Source organism: Chaetura pelagica, unplaced genomic scaffold (genome assembly GCF_000747805.2).
Source record: "Chaetura pelagica isolate M959 unplaced genomic scaffold, ChaPel_1.0 scaffold269, whole genome shotgun sequence".
Lineage (NCBI taxonomy): Eukaryota > Metazoa > Chordata > Aves > Apodiformes > Apodidae > Chaetura > Chaetura pelagica.
Genome location: NW_009954705.1, coordinates 947,571 through 962,191, shown reverse-complemented (window position 1 = coordinate 962,191; position 14,621 = coordinate 947,571). Strand labels below are relative to the sequence as shown.

Below are 14,621 nucleotides of genomic sequence, written 5' to 3'. Positions count from 1 at the left end.
AAAGTTTAATAGCTTACCAAGTGTAGAAAATAAATCCCAGGATGACAGACCTACTGTCCTTTGACTGACATGATTATCCTTACATTGAGTATGCTGTTTTATAAATAAAAACCAAAACAGATGAGTCATTTTGAACCAGTAGCTTCATATGATTAGTTTATTCAATATTTTTATTACTGACCTTTGTACTAAATCAAATGTGGTGTATTGGGTAGAGTCAGTCCCTCTTAACTGTGTACCAACCCACAGAGAAGACTTGAAAGTAAGAGGTGACACATATGCAATATTACTAATGGCCCAGAGCAGGGTAATCGGTCTGTTGCTTTCTTTTTAATTAGATGTGTTTAGACTTGTAATGTGGAATATTCTACATTAATAGTCAAAATCCAAAAAATAGAGTAGGACCAGCTTAAAATCATAATCTCACATTAAAGAATACATTTAATTACTTAGTCATATAATCATTATTCCACAATAGGGTATTTATTTTTTTTTTGTGCTAGCTGCTAATTGCATGCTTGTAGTGTGACATTGCATAATGTGGTGTCCTTACTTTCACAAACTGGTCATCTTGCAGGTGAAAGCTGTGCAGTGCAGCAGCTGTTATGAAGCTATAAAACATTTATGTTGTAAAAGGAATTGTACTTGCAGGTGGTTTTTTTTTTGGTTGCTGCTTTCTATGACAGCTTTACAGAAAACAGAAATATTCTTCTTTATCTAGTTGCTATATTTTGGTAAACCCAGAAGTCAAAAGTTCTGACAAGATCTTTCATAATTCATGCAAAATGAATAATTTTTATTTATTTATTGCAGAAAATGAGACTTGTCTGAAGAGTGTAAGTCACCCTGGAAGAAGCAGCTTCTCTCTGATCTTCACCTGAGCAAGCCCATCCTAGCAGGAGGAGGATCCATCAGCCTTCTTAGCTGTACAATGGGGACTACTGGAGACGACATGGCTTCTGTGGAGCAGAATGCCTCCTTGAACCCTCTGTGCTTTGAGTGTGGCCAGCAGCACTGGACAAGGGAGAACCACCTCTACAACTACCAGAATGAAGTGGACGATGACCTGGTCTGCCACATTTGCCTTCAGCCCTTGTTGCAGCCATTGGACACTCCTTGTGGACACACTTTCTGCTACAAGTGCCTAAGTTTTTTTTCTGCATTTTAAACTCTGCAAAAAATCCAGCATTCTTGTTCATAAACTGTTAGACAAGCTATTTGTTTTGTGCCCCTTCTCTTCTGTGTGTCAGGAAGTCATGCAGCGATGTGACCTGGCAGCACATCTCAAAAACAGGTGAGCGGTGCAGGTGCTTGCATTGCATGCTCCTTACATGCTTGGTAGGCCAGCTTGTGTAGCAGTAGAAACTGGGGACAGGAAGGGGGAGAGGATTGGTGGTGATTTTTAATTTTGCAATAGAACACCACAGGAAATGGTCAGTCTGTAACTGTGCACAGCTGGAGCCCTGAATCCTGTTTTGGACATCATACTTCAAGAATAGTGAGGAGCACTTAGAGTCCTGAGGAGAAGGATGTGATTCATTAAAGGTTTTGAAAACATGATTTAGCAGAAAAGGCTAAAGAAAACAAGGTTGTTTATGGTAGGGGGAAAAAAGGCTGAAGGAAGGGAAAAATAAGAGACATACAAACCACATATGCAAAGAGGAAGGAAATAGTGCAATAGGAATAAAGGAGATTTAGTTCAAATTTTAGGAAAAAAAGCTTTAGAATGGTCTGGCACTGGCACAGTTTGCTTGGGGATGGTTGTGTATTCCTTGTTTTCAGAAGTGTTTCTGAAGATGGTAAATCAGCCTTTATCAGGAATGGTTACTGCAGAATTGATTCTACTTTGAGGTAGGCAGATGAGTGGCGGATCTCTTGAGACTCTTGCAAGGCCTATTTTTCTCTGTGTTAAAAAAAAATCTGTTTACTGAACAAGTTGATGGTATGTCAAGTGCTGCATATTCTAGGATTGTTTTTTTGTTTGTTTTGATTGCTTATAAAACACGTTCAACACCCTCTTAATTTGGTAGAAACTAATCACTTCACACCAATGGGAAGCCTTGGTGCAGCTTTCATAAGTGATTTTGTGTCAGAGAGATACATTCCATGTGCCTTGCACCTAAATGTTTAGGACCTTATTTTGAACCATTAATAATTTTATAGATCTTTATAGTCTTTAGTCTCTTATAGTTTTTTCTGCTTTATGCTGTCCTACACAAAATATTTAAATATTGAAAGGAGCCCATATGAGAAAGAGGGAAATAAGGTTATTATAAGGTCAGATCAGATGATCCCTGAGGTCCCTTCCAACCTGGTATTCTATGATTATCAAATTCAGATAGAATTATACTTCATATAATGCAGACCAATGCACTTTGTTCTTCCAGCAAAGGAGTTGCCTCTGTGCTGTGTGTGCAGTACCCTGCTACATGATGTGTCATTCCTCTATTCCATTTTTCTAATGGAAAAATGTTAAACCTGTTTTGAGGGGTACATTTGACTTCTTTTGTTTCCTCTATAGGTTGGAGAATATTTTCAGGAAATAAATATTATTTATTTAGGCATCAACTATTTTACTGCATGAATCATGAACAAAAACTTGGACAGGCCATTTATGTTAAAGCTAAAATATGGTGGAATTAATGAGTCAGGGCTAAAAAAATATGCATATCTGTACCCACTAACTTTAAACTGTTCAGATATTTAAGAAATTATAAGAGGAGCATAGTGAAGAATTACATAGATAAAAAAATTCAAAGGAAATGCATCTAACTTTGAAGGATCTAGTTCATGTGAATTGTATCTGCCAGCAGAAAATATTCCCTGTGTGCAACCCAATGCTATTTGAAAACCTATGTTCATTTTGCAGAAAGAGGTTTCAGAAAATTATGTAACTGTGCCTGCAAAAAAAGCATCAGAGCCAGAAGAATAAGCATTGCTCATAACCATTGTACACAGACAAAGGGCACTAGCAAAATAACATTTCAATATGTGAGAGTTTCTGTCAGCAGCATTTGTAAAAACAAGCATATTGTCTGGCAACTCTGTGTGAAAATGGATGGTGCAAGTCTTAACTTTTCTGGTCTCCTTGGTCACCAGCTGCAATGAGATCTTTTTGTTTCCATGACTTCATCATGAGCTTTGTTCTTACCTGCTTTGCTTTCTTTCAATTCAATACTTTTTTTTTTTCTTTATTTTTTAAAGCAGCCAATGTAAACTTCAGCAGTTGCCTGTACCATGAAGGTGTTTCATCATGGTTTGGTAGTCTTAACTGTGCCAGCTCTTTAGGCAGAAAGCCCTCCCCATTGGGATTGAAAACCCTGGGCCCAGAGGGAGGAACACTGGTGGCTGTAGTAGGACAGAGAGTGTTTTCCTTTCCTATGTCTTTCCCCAAAAGGAGGGTGGTGTTAGCTGTGTGCAGCACTGGTGGCCATCCAGATGGAAAGGTTTATTTGAGAGGTTCATGGATCTAGCCCATGAATGTCATCCCAAGTCTAGGTCTTTGTGCCAGTTAGAGACTCTTGGAGACCATCTTGGGGTACAGGGTGACGTGGTGAAGGAAGTTGCTTGGCAGCCAGACATTGTGCCTGTGTGTGCGTGGGCAGGTGCTCTGCAGAGGAGGGGAAGAGAGCAGTGACTGCCTGCCTTGGAAGCAGCTGGTTCATCTGTTTGTCTCCAGCACGGTCTCTTCCTTCTTTCCCCTATCCTGAAGGCTTCCAAGGACTTGGAGCTGGGGAGGACCTTGGTTGTGCAGGGCATGCAGCAAGCCAGTGGACTTTGGTGGTCTAGGAGCTGCCTGGGTTTTGTTGTTCCTTGTAACCACAGTGTGAATGGTGCCTATGTCAGGGAGATATGGAGACTAACAAAGAGCCTTTTTCTTTTTTTTTTTTTATTTTTATTTTTTTTTTATTTCTCTACATGGTTCCCATGTGGAGGTTAGGCTCGTTTCCACCAGGAAAGTAATTTCTGATCTATATGATGATTTGGGGGTGGTGAGACCACCTAGCTATTGGTTCAGTTATTTATCATATTAAGCTGACTAGATTTTAATAAAAGGCAAAATGTTAGCAAGATTCCTTCTACATATTTGGTTCATCTTCTGATTTCCCACTGTCATTTCCCTCACAGTATAAGTCAGTTTTCCTTGCTTGGCATCTCTTTGAGTAATACTAGGGCTGTTTGCAACAGGTTCACATAATTTATACGTACATGGAACACTATGTGTGCTCACTTCAGGTATATATGAAAAATTCATTTACTTAATGTACAAGGTTGTTATGAAATCTGAATGAGCTGAGTCACTAGCTTTTCCTGTTTGTTGGCTGGAAAAAAGCTTTCAGTTGAAAAAAGCTGCTCATCTTCAATTCCCTCTGTTGTCTTGGGATGCTGATACACATTTTGAGTATATGGTGATTTACGGTTTTCAATTAAGCTTATTTGCAAACCTCTGAACACCTGTAAATAATCACTGCTGACATGGTACCAACTGCATAGTCTGAATTGTATTTTATATGGATTGGTGAATCCAGTAAAATTTTTACTACTGATGGTTAAATGTAGGAAAAAAATAAAATAAAATAAAAATATATAAATATAAAGATATATATATATATAAATACAAACATATAAATATATAAAAAATAGAATTCAGTATTACTGTATTTTTCAGCATAGATTAATGTAAACCAGTCTCAGGAAGCCCTTACACGAGCTGGTTTGTATTTCTAAAAATTCAATATGGTTGGTTAGTTTTCACTGTCTGAAAACATTCACACTTGAGTTTTCCAGCATTGCTATAATCATCTCCATTTGAGCCTAAAAGCTGAAAGAAAATGTCACTGTATCCACCAGACATCTTGGAGTGTAAGGTTACTGCAGGCTTCTCCAGCAAGGAGATAAGAAGCAAGAGACACAAACTTGATTACTTCACAGTGACTAATTGCACTCCATGATAGAGCATTGCATAAAGAAAATGTTCTTGATTTATCAGTCTTTCAGTTTCATCACATTCACTTGGGAACTGTTTTTTAAAGTTAAAGGTAGTGCACATCATGTCATTTAAAGCAAAAAAAAAAAGAGTGGTGCTGAGTTGTACTGTTTTTCCTAGTTACTTGGTAAGGAAAATAGCTAATGCTTAGTAAAGTAGGTGCCAATTTCGCTTCTAAGTATCAGAGGTAATTCATCAGAAGGAAATTTGTCAAAAAATTACTTAGCTTTTCTGTGTATTTTTTAAATTTAGTTAATTTTTACGGATTATTCAGACTTGTAAAAACTCCTTTGTACAAAGATGTATTCTGAAGTCTGAACAACTTTTTAGTACAAGGGTTAGATACTGCTTTTCTGTATTACTTTTGACTTGGGCTTCAGTTTTCCCCTCCTGTATTCAGCCATGCTAGTTATTTTGAATGGAAACATTTTCCAGATTTTTGATGTTAAGACTAACGTTGAAGCCAATTTTATGTCAAGTTAAGTTTGAACTTTATATGGCATGGTATTTTGTGGAGTTGAAGAAATTATTGAGCTATTCACTGTGTGAGCCAACATGCTTAATATATGGATTTTGATTAACAAGTTCCAGAGCAACAATAGTTGTATAAATACAGACTTCTATAGTTCAAACTCTTGGCAATCCCAGTTGGTGTTTATGACAGTGCTACTGTGTCCTGTTCTTCCTCCCTGGCCCCATGTTAGCTGCAAGCACCATCCCTACCCTACTTTTTTGTAGCTCAAAGAGAAATGAAGAGAATCTGTAGGATTTAACACTCTTTTGACAGATCTTTTCTTAGACCTGAATCATGGATAGACAGCAGATACACAGTTTCTCCATGCCCTGTGGACTCTTTTCATTACTGGAAAGGTGCAGGATCTTTCTGTGGTGGTTCTTTGCTTCAAAGCCACTCATCTCCCTGTATACTCCTTAGATCATTGGGTATGAGAGAGAAATGTGCAACAAAAGCACTCTTTTTTTTTTTTTTTTTTTTTCCTGAGTCTTCTCTGATTCCACATCTTGATAACTCCTAGTGCCTCCTTTTCTTTGTTTTTATTTATTTTTTCTTGGGTTTTTTAAAATTTTTTTGTCTGGCAAAAGACTAACCAAGACCCAAACACTTAACTTTCCAAAGCAGCACTGTCTTGTACTCTGAATTGCAGCTGTAAATCTTGCCAGAATTACTGCTTCAGGTCACTTTTCTGGCAGCGTTTTACAAGCAACAGCAAAGACATTTGGTTTCCTTGTCTGCAGTCTTTGCTTAAATTCAGCTCCTTCTTGGAAAACAATTCAGTGCAACTGGTTAGAGGCAATTTGGTGTGTTTGCTTTTATCGACCCTCTGGGCTGGGCAGAAGGTGGTGACATAAGTTACAATGAAATCTTTCTTTTCTATAGTCAGCGAGCAAATATGGTTTTGAGCCACTACTGTTATTCCATGGAGTACTCTGTAAACTACATCTTAATTTTGTATGAAAGCTCTTTTTATCTGCAGAGAGGGGTTGCTGCTACTGTTCCAAGAAGTAAACTTTCAAATGAGAAACCTAGCAGACTCAGCTGTAATAAAAACAAACAAACAACACAACACCCAAAACCAAACCTTTCTTCTATGTCTGATATGGATTAAGAGAAGTTGAAGGTAAAAGTTACACTTTGTCAGCATCCAGAATTGAGCAAAAGCTGGTGCTGAAGGAAGGAGAGCAGGGAGTCAATAAATATAAGCAGAAGCTCATTTTACATTCCAGGAATGACTGTCCTTTGGGTTTCCCTATAAAATACATAGTTGCTTTGCTGGTTGTTTCAGTGTCTCTACTACTGATTCATGATTCATCTTGATTCATAGTGAGTTGTGATCAACAGTACAGAATCCAGTTGGAGACATGTGACTAGTGGTGCTCCCCAGGGTTCAGTACTGGGCCCAGTCTTATTCACCATCTGCTAGAAAGCAGCCCCATGGAGAAGGACCTTGGGGTCGTAGTGGACAAGTTCTCCATGGGACAGCAATGTGCCCTTGTGGCCAAGCAAACCAATAGTATCTTGAGATGTATTAAGAACAGTATAGCCAGCAGGTCCAGGGAGCTTCTTCTCCCTCTCTACTCTGCATTTGTAAGACCACATCTGGAGTATTGTGTCCAGTTCTGGGCTCCCCAGTTCAAGAGGGAAAGGGATATGCTGGAAAGAGTCCAACAGAGAGCTATGAGGATGATTAAGGATCTGGAACATCTGTTATATGAGGAAAGGCTAAGAAACCTGGGGCTGTTTAGTCTTGAGAAGAGAAGACTTAAGAGGGGACCTTATTAATGTCTATAAATATCTGAAGGATGGATGTCAAGAATGAGCCAGTGTCTTTTCAGTAGTGCCCTGTGATAGAACGAGAGGAAACAGCACCAAGGTACAACACAGGAAGTTCCACCTCAACATGAGGAAAAACTTCTTTACTGTGAGGGTTACAGAGCACTGGAACAGGCTGCCCAGAGAGGTTGTGGAGTCTCCTTCTCTGAAGACTTTCAAGACCCATCTGGATGCAGTCCTGCATGATCTATTCTAGGTTTCTTGCAGCAGCAGGGGGGTTGGACTTGATGATCTTCAGAGGTCCTTTCCAACCCCTATGATTCTGTGAAAGAAATTAAATAATTTATGGATTCTGAAAAACATGCTTGCTTTTTTGCTAGCTCGTGGCCAAGATATTCTGGCATTGTTGGGTAGATATCATTTCCTGTAAGATAAAGTTCAGTCTCACTTTCAGCCCTTATTTATGCAATTTGTTTTATGAGAATGGATTCCTGTACCTGTAAAAACAATCTTCAATTCTTGGTTAGATCCTGATATGCAAATCTGCCTACTTCTTAGAAGGTTTAGTCCAAAATGCTCTTTATCCCAGGTATTGGGCAAAAACAGTATTAGTGAAGGTGTGCACTTTTAGAGATTTATTGGCACATGTTAAATGTTACAACTGCTGTATGGTTTTACTGTTTGTGAATAATACATTCCTACTGCCAATAAAAATCTTTTTATGTTGGAAGTGGAAATGAAAAATCTCCTTATAGATGGGCTCAAATACTAATACTGGGCTCTGTGGCTTGGTAAGGTGGCATACCATGTTTAAAGACCAAGGAATTGGCATCCTGTGAATTAGTATCTCCACCAGACAACTGCTTTCCTGGCAATGCAGTTCCACTACACCAGGCTGAAAGTCATAGTGTGTTACAACTGTTGTTTTTTTGTTGGTGTTTTTTTTTTTTTCCTTTTTTTTGCCTTGTAGGGTGCTGCACAAAAGGGATTTAGCTGAGGCTGAGTAGGTGTGCTCAGGAGATATTTTACATTTCTTGATATTAGCCTTTGAAATGGTAATTAAAAATCATTGGCAAAAATGAACCTGAAATCTATTTATATTTCACATGATGCTGCACACCTGCCAGGTGATGACGGGGGAAGGTGCTCTGTGAAGGGACATGGCTGGGGTTTGGAAGGCTTTGGCAGAAATAGGACACTTCTAGGGGTGATTTTTATTCCATCCTGGTTTCATGCAGTTTCAAAAATAATAAATTTCCAAGGTGTGCTTTGCCATCTGTACCAGCTCCTCTGGGATCCACAAGCCTCGTGAACTGGCTAAGACTCAGCAGCACAGTGTTTTGGTAGAAGATACCTAAGGAAGTATCAAGTTCACAGAAGTAGTCCAGTAAGGCTGGACTTGAGGGGGTTGAAGCGTGGTCCTCTGACAGCATCACTGTTGAGCATTCACCTCTTTGCTGAAAACTACCTCTTCTATAGCAGAGTAGTTCAGGGAAACCAAGGAGGTGCAGCTTGGGGTGGCTTTGTCCTAAATTCTTGTAGATTGGTATGGGAGAGCACATCTGGCAGAGCTTCCCAGTAGACAAGAGATTTCCTGTGCAAGAGCATTTACCCTTTGCTGTATTGCTGCAGGAGTGAGTGATGCTGGAGATCAGTCATTTTTTATTCCCCCCCAGCCCCTGTTGCCAGTGCTAAGTTTTGCAGGAATGTAAGGCTGACCCATCAAGTTAAGTTATTTTAGAAATTCTGAGGGAAAGGATTACATTTCTCCTATTATTGGCCTTTTGGGATTCTTATTTTGAGGTTGGCATTATGAAGTGGTCAATGATAAAAACCTTCTGCTGAATTTCACATGGAACTCGATGCCTTTGACCACTAGAATAAACTAAGACCAGCCGTATTTCTTAGCTGATCAGTTCCACTGTGCCAAAAATTTTATGTAATAAATATTACTTGAGCAAACCCAAGAAGTGGGGTTATTTTTATTCGTTAAAATCAGAAAAAGTTCTGTTTGGAGCCTTTCAAGTAATTTTCAGCTTTCATGCTTGCACTTTTAACTTTGAAGAACATGGTGACCAAGGAGTCACCTTGGGGAAAACCTCAAGAAATTATTTCTTGAATATGTAATTTCATAATGTAAATAATCTCTAATTTATATGTATTTCACAGCACATTTGGGTTACCTTATGCTATTCTTCTAAACATACATTTATATATATTTTGTATATGTATATAATTTTATGTATGTGTAACATTGCTGGGGGTCACAAAAGATATACAGGTGTCTTTATCAGCATTCTTTGGAGCTGAATACTTGGTTAACATTTCTTTAAAGACCTTCATGGCAAAACAATCTAACCATGTAATTATCCCATCCCCTTCACAGAATGTCAGAACAGAATTGTGTTTCTGAAAACATTCTGGTTTGACAAGTTAGGACACCAATAGACTTCACTGGTCTTTTTCTCTTTTAACACATTTCTTCTCCTGTTGCAAAAATAAAGCATTTTTTTCTTCTACTGTAACAATCTGTCAAGTTCCCAAACAAAGAATGCTTTCAAGGATACAGTTTCTTTTTTCTGACACTGCTTTAGTAGGAGCAGCTTTAGATGCTCAGCAGTTCCAGAAGCAGGAACTTGAAGAAGGCCATTGAATACTCTAAGGAGGCAAATATCAGATGCTGGCAAAACTGTGACACACAGGATTGATGTCCACATCCAATTATCTGCACATAGATGTAAGACCATTTGATAAACGAAGGCTTTCCATGAATTTGCAGGATTGCAGCCCTTCTTTGCAATAAACTATTGTAGGATTTTAAACGTAAGCAAAAATAAATAAATAATAATTATTGGGAAAAAACCCAGGAACCCACAAAAATAAATTTACTGTGAGAAGAGCAAAATGCTGATGGAGCATTGTTACATGAGGGAAAGCAAAAAACCTGCACTTCTTGTGTGAAGTCAGGAAGAAAAAGAGACAGGAGGACAATGAAACACAGTTTACTGATTCAAGAAGAGATGATGAGCAAAACTGTCACTTTTGCTGAACTTTTCATACAAATTCTAGACAAGCATACTTTTTTTCCAATATTTTAGCTCTTTGCTGACAGTGTAGCTAAAAAGTTCAGCTCTATTTCTGCCCCCAAAATGACCCCAGGAAAATGCAATGCTTCCTTCTCTCTTGGCTCACTAAGGTGCATGGAGGTTGCTTCAGGGGGTCTCCAGATGTGTCTTTGAAGGGGGCTTCTTTCATGTGGAGTTTTATGCCAGTCCTGTTTAATCTTTTCAGCAAGGATATCTTCCAGAAATTGGAATGTACATAACACAGGAAGTCCACATTACATAGCATGTCTGGTTTATGGCCAAAAAAGTATGTAGTAGAAATTTTGTGGAAAAGGCCATATTTTGGGGGGGTTCTGGCCACAAAAATAAATTTTGGCTTTGAAATCCAGCATACTTAATTTTTTTTATGATTAGATGAAAGCTGTGGCTTTGAAGAAGAGCTCCCTGGAAGTGTTCAGCTAGATGAACTTTAAAGGTACCTTCCAACCCAAACCATTCTGTGGTTCTCTAAGAGTGATTTTGTTTGATGGAGTACTTGGGCATTTTTGTGCTACAAATGTTACTGCAGACTTGAAGCATGGTATACATGTTTTCTTCACAGGTGTCCCGGCGCTTCTCACCGGAGGGTAGCTCTGGAGAGAAGGAAAACGAGCAGGCTGCAAGCAGAAGTGGAGGGGGAGAGTGGTCCTGGTGGGACGGAGCAGCCTGGCCGTGTGTCTCCAGATGCAGATCAGGGAGTAGTGCCAGCCGAGCAGAACTTCTCCTCACCTTCGCTTCCCTCGTGGACAGATGAGCCCAGCATCGACAATCCACCTTTTGAAGAGAACACAGTAGCAGACAGTATGTCATCACTTGCACTCTCAAATCTCTTTTATCAGATGTGGAAACATTTGTGGTGTCAGAGCTTGTCTCTTGCCAACTGTAAACGCGCGTCTTCATCTTCTGCTCTTTTCTCTTGCAATTCCTGGAAAAATATTAGTGGATTTCTGCTGAATGCAAGTATACAACTAGTTTAAGGTCACAGTTAGGAAGAAACATCTTGGAGCATGTGCTGGATATCATGGTGCTGTGTCATCATTTATCATATCATGGTGCAGTAGTTCATTTTGATCTACTAGTGGCACTGGCCTTGCAGCCAGAATGGAAGGAGCATATTTTCTGTAAAATTACAAAGGTTGTTTTCTAAGATGAGATTTCTTTTCCCCCTTCTCTGCTGCCCGGATCAGCAGCCTTGCCACACATGGAGTGCTGTCCTGCTCGAATGAAAAGGCAGCTGAGTAGCTCCTGCATCTATCTGCACCGAATGAGCAGTAACATCTCTAGTACCTGGGATTTTAGAGAGGAAGCACTGAGCCTTACCACAGAGGAAGGTGGTCCTGTCCCCTTCCTTCTCTATATTTGCCATCCTTTAGTATCCCCCCTTTTCCCCTTTAGTTGTTTCTATGTATGCTTCAGAAATGGGCTCGCTCTCTTGACCCAATATCCTACTAGCAGCTCTTAGAGCAGCTGTAAGACCAGTTAATGAAGAAGCACAACCAAGTCGTCATGGGATAACCCCTAAAATGCATTTATATCATCATCACATCACTTGTGAACATACAAGTAATGCAACTGGAAAAGAGTCTGAAATTTATTATAAAGGACAGGATCAAAAAGGTTCAAAATATCATTTTCCAATACAAACAACCCCATTTCAAGAAGCATGGATGCTACTAAGTCACTAGAGAGCTGTTTTTGATGAGCTAGGTGTTCTAACAAGTAGTGGAACTAGTCCATTTGCACTTGTTTAGTTTGTTAAACCATTGTCGTGTGGCCTGTCTACATTGTCCATTGGTGATTTGCTTTATTGAAAGTGAATGAGGTATAAAGGATATTAATAATTTTTCTTTTTATAAAATAATTGGCAGCAAATCAACAGCCACCTACCTTGCCTGAAGGAGAGATCACTACTATTGAAATTCATCGATCCAATCCGTATATCGAATTAGGAATTAGCATAGTGGGTGGCAATGAAACACCTTTGATCAACATTGTCATTCAAGAGGTTTATCGAGATGGGATCATTGCCAGAGATGGAAGACTTCTTGCTGGAGACCAGATACTTCAAGTATGGAGCCTAATTATGTATTCTGTCTGCTTGCTTTCCATTCACTCCCTGCAGAACTGCCTGTTAAATGAGATGGGAGATTTTACTTGTCAGACTGTGTTGTGTAAATGTTAGCTTTGCAATTATCAGTTGGAAGGTAAATTAATATTCAGAGCAGAGCCTGTTGTTCTAGCACTTTTGACTATGATGTTTTATGTTGTTTGTCAGACCAGACCCTGGAATTATTTTACCTCCTTAGCATCTCTTATCAATGTTTAGAATACGAGTTTATTTTTCTGTTTTTAAATGTTTTGAGACTTGGTGTTTATTTGAAGTTTATACATGTTCTCTGAAGGAACCCAAAGTTACTTCTGGATAACAAGCTGGCATAATTTGTCCTATGTAAAAAGCAATTTGTGGATTTGTAAGTGGTAGTAAGGCTGACTTAATCTAAAGTGTTATTTTAATCTGGCTTTGTTGTTACCTTGCGGTGGCCAGGACAGTTGACCTGCATCTTTCAGTATGTGTAAAAGAGTCAGTGATGTTCTCCACTGGCATGATTCTCTAATTATTATTTTTTTAAAATTAGTCCATTGAAATTTAAATCAGTTATGATTGAGTACATCTTTTTGTTATGGTTTTAAGTAATTAGCCACAGACAGTGTAAAAAGATCAAATTCTATTAATTTTGAAGTTTTAATTTTATACTTGGGAAAGGGGTGTTTATAGGACTCGTAAGAGTGGCAGGAACTGAGTTCTACATGAACAAGACAGTTCTCCAGCTTTTTTCTGTTTTTAATCATTCCGCCTGAAACACATCTATTACCATCATATCAAAATTACTTCAGTAACCGTGTTTGCTTTTGATCTTATAACCTCGGTCTGAAAGTAATAGCAGCCTTTTACTTTTCACTTTTTTGAATTTGAGCCAATAGAAGTAGCTTAAATACTGTAGTTATCCTTGGAATGAAGTTAGTTTGCACTTCAGAAAATAAAGTCCCTTTTGAGAAATGTGCCTTTTGCTTTGCTCGGAGTGTTAGCATAGTGACTGACCAAGAAAGTAACCCAAGAGGTTTCCAAAATGTTGCCTCTTTAACAAGCATTTGCAAACACTAGTTGAATGCTGCCTAATTTATTTTGATACTCAAAGGTTCTCATTGGTTGCCAGAATAGGGAGATTGAGCTCCAGTGAAGATTTGGAAAGTCTTGCTGTTTGAACAAGGGTCAATTATAGTTCCCAAAGCCACAAGTGGCAATAAATTGACTATAAATAGGATTTATAAGCTGCAGTGAGTCTTCCCTGTAAGTGTGCTGGCACTGGGGATGTCAGATGGGGGTCTCTGTCATGCCAAGGGAGAGGTACAGGAGGTAAAAACCAAACTTTTTGGAAGATACAGTATCTTTATTGCTTTGAGTTTACCTGTGAAGGCCCTGAGCTGTTGTATTAAAATATCCAGGCTGGGTCTCTGCTGGCTGTAATTGAGTGCAGTGTTAGATGCAGCTCAGCGTGGACATAAGGACATTTCTCAAAATGTCTTCAAAGCCTTTTATGAGCAGTGCAGGGCTAAAAGAAAACCAGAAAGGACTATGAAGTGAAACTCAGCACTTTGTTGCCCAGTCAAACAAGAAGTATTACCCTTTTAAGATCTGAGGGAACAGCATTTAGTAACAGCTACATAAAAGTGTGTGTTGCCTGCAAGGTGCCTAACATTTTCAAAGTGCTCTACAAATTGTCCCTTTTTTTATGCTGAACTGTGACTGTAATTCATGTAAACATGTCCTAATGAGAATCTCCCTGCCCAAGAAATGCTAAGGCTGTTTTATTCTGAAAATTTATTTCTTATGGAAAGAAGAGTTACATTTTATTGCATATATTCTTCAGTGCCCTTTGAGTGCTTCCATATTTTACGTATTTACTTCAGCTAGCAACAGCTAAATATTAAACTGGATTTAATTAAATGGCTCTGACGGATGAGCCTTGGTGGGTTTTGCAGGTGGCAGCTCTAAATGTTATTTCTCCTAGCTGTGCTTCTTTTCCCTCCACCCAAGGTCACAGCCTGTCTTGGGGCAGTGGCAGAGCAGGACACAGCCATGGTTCAGTGTTGGAGCTCATGGTGCTGCCAGGAGCAGAAGCTTTCTACTGTGCATCAGGGTGGAGGTGCCTCAGTGAGGGCACAACTGCCCTTTCTCCTG

General features: G+C 39.1%; 1 protein-coding gene across 1 annotated transcript in view; it reads left to right on the top strand.

The window, feature by feature from the left end:
* Positions 1 to 931: 931 nt before the first annotated feature.
* LNX2 (ligand of numb-protein X 2) overlaps positions 932 to 14,621 on the top strand; it is a 26,884-nt gene continuing 13,194 nt past the window's right edge. Inside the window, 5 exon segments of the mRNA XM_010005635.1 lie at positions 932 to 1,155; positions 1,157 to 1,294; positions 10,944 to 11,182; positions 12,250 to 12,511; positions 14,478 to 14,487. Coding sequence (XP_010003937.1) covers positions 932 to 1,155; positions 1,157 to 1,294; positions 10,944 to 11,182; positions 12,250 to 12,511; positions 14,478 to 14,487 — 873 coding nt within the window.